The sequence below is a fragment of the Triticum urartu genome, chromosome 7A (assembly GCF_056163025.1).
Source record: "Triticum urartu cultivar PI428250 chromosome 7A, HENAU_Tu73, whole genome shotgun sequence".
NCBI lineage: Eukaryota > Viridiplantae > Streptophyta > Magnoliopsida > Poales > Poaceae > Triticum > Triticum urartu.
Window position 1 is genome coordinate 672,098,024 of NC_141879.1, and position 10,707 is coordinate 672,108,730.

Genomic DNA, 10,707 nt, shown 5'->3' on the forward strand with positions numbered 1-10,707 from the left:
CCAAACTTTCTATGGTTACTGAGTACAGACACAAAAGGAAATGGTATAGCTAATAAAGAAGATTGCATCAAGCAAAACGGCAACTACATAAAAGGTTTCAAATATGTTAATTCCATCCACCATTCAGCTTCAGTTTTATAAAAATACAAGGGAATGTCCAGACAAATTCAGCAGTAATATATCGTATGTTTTTCTCTAACACGCATTGAAAGCATGCCATTATGTTTTAATAATAACTAGTAGCATATTTAGGTGATAACAAGGATACATGTACAGCCAAACCTTATAATTGGCATGTATAGGCCACATTGCAGCAACCTAGAGATTTTGCACAACATGAAAATTTACTGACAGCTTAACTCATATTCTTGCTACATCAAAGAGCATACAAATCATGCATGCAGAACATATACTTACCAGAGCTGAGATAAACATTGCATTTCACAGAAGAATACCCCCTGAAGATGTCATATATTTCCGTGCATCTATCATTACTTGACGAGACCTCATCTGACAGCCTCACAATCATTCTTTTAAGAATTGGTGCACAGCTGAATATTAGTTTCAAGAAATCATGCTCATGAGCATCTCCTCTGAAGCCATCTATTTCTACTTCTTCAAGAGCAATCAAGGAGATAATTTGGGTCCTCCAGTTCGTAGACTCACAAGGACAATTTGCAGGGCACATTTCTTCCTCCTAAAACCAAATATGCGAATTGCTATGAAATGTCACTGTTGAGATATATAAGCAGAGCGGAGCATTACCTCTAATCTCAGAAGGGTGACCTTAAGCCTCCGTATGGCGCTACGAATCCGATTCAACCCAAGAAGATGTGACACAAACGCTCCAAAAACATGGCCCATTGCTGACAAGTGCAGCTCCAAAGCAGAGAATTCGACAATCATATGCTTCTCTATCTCCTGTGCAAAGTTGGCCTCTTCATCGGAAAAGGTAAACCAGCTCTGAAAAGCAAATTGGCAGATTTGTAACATTCATAAAATTTAGCTCAGCGGTCAATTCCAGTAAACTGACTAGAAGAGGAGGCACACATTGCAGGCATGAATCTGCAGCGAAGAGTGTTTCTCTGCGGTATGCAGGCTCAGCTTCTCGAGGGTCCAAAGACCAAACCCAATAATGCCCGTGCCATAGAGGCATTGCCACGAGACATTCTCCAGCATTGGTGCCAGGATGGAGATGGTCACTTGATTGTAGGCGTGTAAGAAGAGCGTCAATTGCTTGAGCATGGGGGCAACGATGCCGACCGGCCGTGCCCACAAATTCTCGCTGTCCATGACAAGCTCCTGCAGTGACCTTGAGTGGACTGCCCAGTCGTCGTCGCCGAGCCAAATGAGGCCCTTGAGCCTGAGCACGCGGCAGGTGTGGGCAGAGGGAGAGCAAGGCGCCGAGGTCGTCCACTTGGCAGCCCGTGAGGGTCAGCGTCTGGAGCGTGGGGAACTCGGCCCCGGCGGCGGCCGGTGTGCGGAGGACGAAGGGGATCCACTCCAGCACGATCGAGGTGGCGCGGTGGAAGCACAGTTGGAATTTTGCTAATAGGCCGTTGGCCCAAAGTCCAACTAAAATTCTGAAATTCTCTTGGCCCATTCATGCACACATGTGAGTGGAGTGAGTGAGGCTAAAGTTTAGTCCTACCCCGGAAGTTGAGAGAGAGTTGCACCTCTTTATAAGGTGAGCTCTTCTACCACTTGTATGAACATGAGAAGAGGAGACCTACACGCGCGCTCCTCCTCCTCGCTCGCCTCGCCTCGTCACGACGCGGGTTGCGGGATTGAGCCGAGGACAGAGCTATGCACGTTGTCTATGAGTTTCCGATTCTTTTGTATCGTGACGACTCGGACGTGGGGTTTACTCCCACGACCTACCCGGCCCGCACTATATAGTCAGGCAGACGTCTACCCTAGCCGCCGCCGCTTTGTATGGTTTCTCACCACCGTTTCAGATGATTGCGCCGCCAAGCAAGTCTTCTCCATCCCTCCTTCCGGCGTGCACCACGAGAAGGGACAGTAGGCCTCCGGAACCCCGCCTCTCGTGATCCTGTACGGGAGAGGGGCGATCAGGTTTTTGGGGAGCGCACTCGCGCGACTGCTGGCAGCGACGACTTTGCGAACGACGAATTCTTCCCCGACCTCGGCAACCTCGTCCTCGACGACATGGGCGACAACGTCAACGCCGGCGGTGCTGCACCCGCTGCACCGTATGTGATTCTACCCTTCTTGTTCGAGATCATGGTAGAATTCATGCTTCTAGTATGTGCCCTAGATGTGATATGTTCATCTGCTATGCTAGTTCTCATGATTAGTTTAAGCTCTGCTGCTGTGGTCATGATTTATCTTCTGTTTATTCGGATTAAATCTCGTAGTAATTTGCTCATATTTCCAACAATCCAAAAACCTGATTATAGGCAATTTACTCCGAGTGGTTTTGCTGCGCATCTGAAGCCGCCTGCCTTTAAGGGGCGCAATATAAGAGGTGGCGCACGAGAGCAGTCTACTGGTTTCAGACCATGGGCTGCTATGATGCCACCAAGGGCAAGCCTGAGGGCGATCTTAATCCAGCACAGCTGGAAGCTTTTGAGAAGATCGATACCCTCTTTAAAGGCGCTATTCTGAGTGTTCTTGATGACTCCATTGTGGATTCGTATATGTCGTTTGACAATGGCAAGGACATGTGGGTTGCGCTCGAGGCCAAGTTTGGTGCCTCGAACGCCGGCAGCGAGTTGTACGTCATGGAGCAATTCTATGACTACAAGATGACTGATGAGCGCCCTGTTGTACAGCAGGCTCATGAGATACAGTCGCTCGCAAAAGAACTTGAGTACTTCAAGTGTGTGTTGCCGGACAAATTTGTTGCCGGAGGCATCATTGCCAAGCTTCCACCTTCGTGGAACAATTTTGCTACTTCCCTGAAACACAAGAGACAAGAGTTTTCCGTTGCGGATCTCATTGGTACTCTTGATGTTGAAGAGAAGGCGAGAGCAAAGGACACACGTGCTCGAGTTGCTGAGGGAGGTTCTAGTGCCCACATGGTACAGAAGAAGAACTCCCAGCCCAACAATTTCAAAAACAATAAGAACAAAACTCAGGGCAAAGGCAAGTTTGATACAAAGAACAAGCCATCACATTCTACCAACTTCAAGAAGAATTCTCATAAGAAGGGGAAGGGACTTTGCCATGTCTGCGGTGATCCTAATCACTGGGCTCCGAAGTGTCCTAACCGCTTTGAGGAGCGCGAACATGAGAAGAGCGGCAAGTCCGCTAATGTTGTCATCGGTGATACTGATATGAAGGAATCAGGGTACGGTATTTTTCCTACCATCCTTTCAGTATTTCAATCCCCTGATTGGTTAATTGACACCGGTGCCTATGTACATGTTTGTGCTGACGCCTCCATGTTTTCTTCTTACCAGGCAACAGGGACTTCACCCGTGCTGATGGGGAACGGGTCACATGCCATCGTTCGAGGTGTTGGTACGGTCGATCTGAAGTTTACTTCGGGGAAGACTGTGCGTCTGAAGAACGTTCATCATGTGCCGTCCATCAATAAAAATCTCGTTAGCAGTTCCCGTTTATGTCAAGATGGTTTTAAGTTGGTTTTCGAATCCAATAAAGTTGTAATTTCTAAGTGTGGACAATTTTTTGGAAAAGGCTATGAGTGCGGAGGCTTGTTCCGCCTATCTTTGTAAGATATTTGCACTAAAGTTATTAATAATGTTTGCCACAATAATGAGTCTGATATTTGGCATTCACGACTCTATCATATTAACTTTGGTTGCATGACGCGGTTAGCCAATATGAATTTAATTCTGAAAATCTCTACTGTCAAAGGCTCCAAGTGCCAAGTATGTGTGCAAGCTAAGCAACCTCGCAAGTCACATAAGACTGCAGAGGCAAGAGACTTGGCACCACTAGAACTTATACATTCTCATCTTTGTGAGATGAATGGCGTGTTGACTAAAGGTGGAAAGAGATACTTCATGACGTTGATTGATGACTCCACTAGATATTGTTATGTGTATCTTCTGAAATCAAAAGATGAGGCTTTGACTTTCTTTAAAAACTATAAAGCTGAGGCAGAGAACCAACTTGATCGAAAAATTAAACGGCTTAGGTCCGATCGTGGTGGAGAGTATTTTTCCAATGAATTTGATCTGTTTTGTGCGGAACATGGTATAATCCATGAGAGGACGCCTCCCTACTCACCCCAGTCAAATGGGGTAGCCGAAAGAAAGAACCGAACTCTAACTGATATGGTTAACACCATGTTAGACACTTCGGGTCTATCCAAGGAATGGTGGGGGGAGGCGCTAATGATTGCGTGTCATGTCCTAAACCGAGTTCCCACAAAGCATAAGACCATGACTCCATTTGAGGAATGGGAAAGGAAAAGGTTGAAACTCTCTTACCTACGTACTTGGGGTTGTTTGGCGAAAGTCAATATACCAATTCCCAAGAAGCGCAAGCTTGGACCAAAAACCATGGATTGTGTTCTTCTGGGCTATGCTTTTCATAGCATCGGCTATAGATTTTTGATAATAAAATCTGAGGTATCCGACATGCATGTTGGTACGATTATGGAATCAAATGATGCAACTGTCTTTGAGGACATATTTCCTATGAAGGATATGTCGAGTTCATCAAATCAGGAGATACCTACTCCATCTAGTGAGGAATTCACTGTAATTCCTGAACCCACCATTGCGATGGAACACGTTGAGAATCCTGTTGAGGGTAACAATGGAACTCCTGTGAGGAGTAAGAGACAGAGGACTGCAAAGTCTTTTGGTGATGATTTCATTATGTACCTCGTGGATGACCACCCAGGACTATTTCAGAAGCCTATGCATCTCCTGATGCTGACTACTGGAAGGAAACTGTATGTAGCGAGATGGATTCCATCTTAGCTAACGGTACCTGGGAGATCACTGACCGTCCTTATGGGTGCAAACCTGTAGGATGTAAGTGGGTGTTCAAGAAGAAGCTTAGACCTGATGGTACGATTGAAAAGTACAAGGCACGGCTTGTGGCCAAGGGTTATACCCAGAAAGAAGGTGAAGACTTCTTTGATACTTACTCACCCGTGGCTAGACTGACCACAATTCGGGTGCTACTATCACTGGCTGCCTCACATGGTCTTCTCGTTCATCAAATGGACGTTAAGACGGCTTTCCTCAATGGAGAGTTGAAGGAGGAAATTTACATGGATCAGCCAGATGGTTTTGTAGTACCCGGTCAGGAAGGAATGGTGTGCAAGTTATTAAAGTCTTTATATGGCCTTAAACAAGCTCCTAAGGAGTGGCATGAAAAGTTCGAAAGAACATTAACTGCTGCCGGCTTTGTAGTAAACGATGGTGACAAGTGCGTGTACTATCGCTATGGTGGGGGCGAAGGAGTTATTCTTTGTCTGTATGTCGACGACATATTGATCTTTGGAACCAAACTTGATTTAATAAAGGAGGTTAAGGATTTCTTATCTCGCTGTTTTGAGATGAAGGATCTAGGAGTAGCTGATGTTATCTTAAACATCAAGCTGTTGAGAGATGAGAATGGTGGGATCACACTGCTTCAGTCTCATTATGTGGAAAAGGTCTTGAGTCGTTTTGGGTATAGCGACTGCACGCCTTCTCCAACTCCATATGATGCTAGTGTGTTGCTTCGAAAGAATCGGCGGATTGCTAAAGATCAACTGAGGTATTCTCAGATTATTGGCTCGCTTATGTATTTGGCGGGTGCCACGAGGCCTGACATATCTTTTGCTGTGAGCAAGCCGAGTCAGTTTGTGTCAATACCGGGAGATGATCATTGGCATGCGCTTGAGAGAGTTATGCGCTATTTGAAAGGCACCGCGAGCTATGGGATTCACTACACCGGGTATCCAAGGGTACTGGAGGGTTATAGTGACTTAAACTGGATATCTGATGTTGATGAGATTGAGGCCACAAGTGGTTATGTTTTTACACTTGGTGGTGGCGCTGTTTCCTGGAAGTCTTGCAAGCAGACCATCTTAACGAGGTCAACTATGGAAGCAGAACTCACAGCATTAGACACTGCCACTGTTGAAGCAGAGTGGCTTCGTGAACTCTTGATGGACTTACCTATGGTTGAAAAACCAATACCCCCTATCCTGATGAACTGTGATAATCAAACTGTGATCGTCAAGATAAACAGTTCTAAGGACAATATGAAGTCCTCAAGGCATGTGAAGAGGAGACTAAAATCTGTCAGAAAACTGAGGAACTCCGGAGTTATTACGTTGGATTATATCCAAACGTCGAAAAACTTGGCAGATCCCTTCACAAAGGGTCTATCACGTAATGTGATAGATAATGCATCGATGGAGATGGGTTTGAGACCCACCGCATGAGTTGTCCATAGTGGTAACCCACTCTATGTGATCGGAGATCCTGTGAAGTTGAAGTGGGAGACAAGCTGTTGGTCAGCTGGGAGGAGAGTATCCCTATATTAATTATCCCACTCCGTGAAGATGCAATACTCTCTTGATCTGCATGGCAGGTTGATACTTATCTTAATGTGTTCCAAGTGGCTTATTCGGGTAAGCAGAGATGTTGTCTTGGAGAACATCTTCTGAGGAACACACCTATATGAATTTGACTGTTAACGTCGCAGTCTGTGAGAATTGGGTGTTCTCTAATAAATTCATGAAAGGCCCTGGAGTATGACGTATACGCTCCACCTGCGGGGAAGCCTTGCGGCAGCCCAGTATCAGTCAAGAATTTGTGTGAAACTAGTTTCACAGAAAACTTGTAGTTCAAGGCATAGTCCACTATTCAAGTTGTGATCTAGTGTAGCATAAATTTCTAAGTGGAAGTTCAACTTCACAGTCTCCACTAAGCACCGATATATAAAACAATGTTTTGGAACTAAATGATGAGATGTGCCAATGAGACTTTGTGGGGGATTTTTGGAATTTTGCTAGTAGGCCGTTGGCCCAAAGCCCAACTAAAATTCTGAAATTCTCTTGGCCCATTCATGCACACATGTGAGTGGAGTGAGTGAGGCTAAAGTTCAGTCCCACCCCGGAAGTTGAGAGAGAGTTGCACCTCTTTATAAGGTGATCTCTTCTACCACTTATATGAGCATGAGAAGAGGAGACCTACACGTGCGCTCCTCCTCCACGCTCGCCTCGCCACGCCACGCCTCGCCTCGTCACGACGCGTCGCGGGTTGCGGGATTGAGCCGAGCCGAGGACAGAGCTATGCACGTTGTCCATATTTTTGCTGCATGGGAAAATTAATGAGTCATTAATTAATAATTAACGGACGCGTTAATTACTGAACCGTTTCCGATTCTTTTGGATCGTGACGACTCGGACGTGGGGTTTACTCCCACGACCTACCCGGCCCGCACTATATAGTCAGGCAGACGTCTACCCTAGCCGCCGCCGCTTCGTATGGTTTCTCACCACCGTTCCAGATCATTGCGCCGCCAAGCAAGTCTTCTCCAACCCTCCTTCCGGTGTGCACCACGAGAAGGGACAGCAGGCCTCCGGAACCCCGCCTCTCGTGATCCTGTACGGGAGAGGGGCGATCAGGTTTTTGGGGAGCGCACTCGCGCGACTGCTGGCAGCAACGACTTCGCGAACGACGACTTCTTCCCCGACCTCGGCAACCTCGTCCTCGACGACATGGGCGACAACGTCAATGCCGGCAGTGCTGCACCCGCTGCACCGTATGTGATTCTACCCTTCTTGTTCGAGATCGTGGTAGAATTCATGCTTCTAGTATGTGCCCTAGATGTGATATGTTCATCTACTATGCTAGTTCGCATGATTAGTTTAATCTCTGCTGCTATCGTCATGATTTATCTTCTGTTTATTTAGATTAAATCTCGTAGTAATTTTCTCATATTTCCAACAATCCAAAAACCTGATTATAGGCAATTTACTCCGACTGGTTTTGCTGCGCATCTGATGCTGTGTGCCTTTAAGGGGGTGCGATATAAGAGGTGGCGCACGAGAGCAGTCTACTGGTTTCAGACCATGGGCTGCTATGATGCCACCAAGGGCAAGCCTGAGGGCGATCTTAATCCAGCACAGCTGGAAGCTTTTGAGAAGATCGATACCCTATTTAAAGGCGCTCTTCTGAGTGTTCTTGATGACTCCATTGTGGATTCGTATATGTCGTTTGACAACGGCAAGGACATGTGGGCTGCGCTCGAGGCCAAGTTTGGTGCCTCGGACGCCGGCAGCGAGTTGTACGTCATGGAGCAATTCTATGACTACAAGATGACTGATGAGCGCCCTGTTGTACAGCAGGCTCATGAGATACAGTCGCTCGCAAAAGAACTTGAGTACTTCAAGTGTGTGTTGCCGGACAAATTTGTTGCCGGAGGCATCATTGCCAAGTTTCCACCTTCGTGGAACAATTTTGCTACTTCCCTGAAACACAAGAGACAAGAGTTTTCCGTTGCGGATCTCATTGGTACTCTTGATGTTGAAGAGAAGGCGAGAGCAAAGGACACACGTGCTCGAGTTGCTGAGGGAGGTTCTAGTGCCCACATGGTACAGAAGAAGAACTCCCAGCCCAACAAGTTCAAAAACAATAAGAACAAAACTCAGGGCAAAGGCAAGTTTGATACAAAGAACAAGCCATCACATTCTACCAACTTCAAGAAGAATTCTCATAAGAAGGGGAAGGGACTTTGCCATGTCTGCGGTGATCCTAATCACTGTGCTCCGAAGTGTCCTAACCGCTTTGAGGAGCGCGAACATGAGAAGAGCGGCAAGTCCGCTAATGTTGTCATCGGTGATACTAATATGAAGGAATCAGGGTACGGTATTTTTCCTACCATCCTTTCAGTATTTCAATCCCCCGATTAGTTAATTGACACTGGTGCCAATGTACATGTTTGTGCTGACGCCTCCATGTTTTCTTCTTACTAGGCAACAGGGACTTCACCCATGCTAATGGGGAACGGGTCACATGCCATCGTTCGAGGTGTTGGTACGGTCGATCTAAAGTTTACTTCGGGGAAGACTGTGCGTCTGAAGTGTTGGGTAACGTAGCAGAAATTCAAAATTTTCCTACGTGTCACCAAGATCTATGTATGGAGAAACCAGCAACGAGGGGAAGGAGAGTGCATCTACATACCCTTATAGATCGCTAAGCGAATGCGTTCAAGAGAACGGGGTTGAAGGAGTCGTACTCGTCGTGATCCAAATCACCGGAGATCCTAGTGCCGAACGGATGGCACCTCCGCGTTCAACACACGTACAGCCCGGTGACATCTCCCATGCCTTGATCCAGCAAGGAGAGAGGGAGAGGTTGAGGAAGACTCCATCCAGCAGCAGCACAACGGCGTGGTGGTGGTGGAGGAGCATGGTACTCCAGCAGGGCTTCGCCAAGCACCGCAAGAGACGAGGAGGGAGAGGGGTAGGGCTGCGCCAAGAAGGAGAGGAACTCATGTGTCTTGCAGCCTCCAATACCTCAAGTATATATAGGGGAAGGGGAGGGGCTGCGCCCCCACCTAGGGTTCCCTCCCTAGGGGTGGCGGCAGCCCCCAGATCCCATCTGGGTGGCGGCCACAAGGGGGAGAGGGGGAGGCGCACCTGGGGTGGGCCTTAGGGCCCATCTGCCCTAGGGTTTGCCCCCCTCCCTCTTGGAGGCGCCTTGGGCCCTTGTGGGGGGGGCGCACCAGCCCACCTGGGGCTGGTCCCCTCCCACACTTGGCCCATGCAGCCCTCCGGGGCTTGTGGCCCCACTTGGTGGACCCCCGGGACCCTCCCGGTGGTCCCGGTACGTTACGGATAAACCCCGAAACTTTTTCGGTGACCAAAACAGGACTTCCCATATATAAATATTTACCTCCGGACCATTCCGGAACTCCTCGTGACGTCCGGGATCTCATCCGGGACTCCGAACAACATTCGGTAACCACATACAAACTTCCTTTATAACCCTAGCGTCATCGAACCTTAAGTGTGTAGACCCTACGGGTTCGGGAACCATGCAGACATGACCAAGACGTTCTCCGGTCAATAACCAACAGCGGGATCTGGATACCCATGTTGGTTCCCACATGTTCCACGATGATCTCATCGGATGAACCACGATGTCGAGGATTCGATCGATCCCGTATACAATTCCCTTTGTCTAGTGGTACGATACTTGCCCGAGATTCGATCGTCGGTATCCCGATACCTTGTTCAATCTCGTTACCGGCAAGTCTCTTTACTCGTTCCGTAACACATCATCCCGTGATCAACTCCTTGGTCATATTGTGCACATTATGATGATGTCCTACCGAGTGGGCCCAGAGATACCTCTCTGTTTTACACGGAGTGACAAATCCCAGTCTCGATTCATGCCAACCCAACAGACACTTTCGGAGATACCTGTAGTGTACCTTTATAGCCACCCAGTTACGTAGTGACGTTTGGCACACCCAAAGTATTCCTACGGTATCCGGGAGTTGCACAATCTCATGGTCTAAGGAAATGATACTTGACATTTAGAAAAGCTTTAGCATACGAACTACACGATCTTTGTGCTAGGCTTAGGATTGGGTCTTGTCCATCACATCATTCTCCCAATGATGTGATCCCGTTATCGACGACATCCAATGTCCATGGTCAGGAAACCGTAACCATCTATTGATCAACGAGCTAGTCAACTAGAGGCTTACTAGGGACATGGTGTTGTCTATGTATCCACACATGTATCTAAGTTTCCT

At 47.5% G+C, this 10,707-nt stretch overlaps 1 protein-coding gene across 1 annotated transcript; it reads right to left on the minus strand.

Annotated features, from left to right (window-relative positions):
* Positions 1-376: 376 nt before the first annotated feature.
* Positions 377-1,293, minus strand: LOC147961297 (uncharacterized). The gene is made up of 3 exons (XM_087535776.1): positions 1,051-1,293; positions 766-963; positions 377-697 (listed from the first exon to the last, which is right to left on the minus strand). Exons 1-3 carry the CDS (start codon positions 1,291-1,293, stop codon positions 377-379), a joined length of 762 nt encoding a protein of 253 aa, XP_087391902.1.
* Positions 1,294-10,707: the final 9,414 nt, after the last annotated feature.

Bases quoted from the DNA above. Each gene is read 5' to 3' on its own strand.
- LOC147961297 (XM_087535776.1), bottom strand. From the start codon at position 1,293: ATGGACAGCGAGAATTTGTGGGCACGGCCGGTCGGCATCGTTGCCCCC. The intron at 964-1,050 runs GTGTGCCTCCTC...TTTGCTTTTCAG, and splicing joins TGCAGATTCATGCCTGCAAT to AGCTGGTTTACCTTTTCCGA. The intron at 698-765 runs GTAATGCTCCGC...ATTTGGTTTTAG, and splicing joins TCACCCTTCTGAGATTAGAG to GAGGAAGAAATGTGCCCTGC.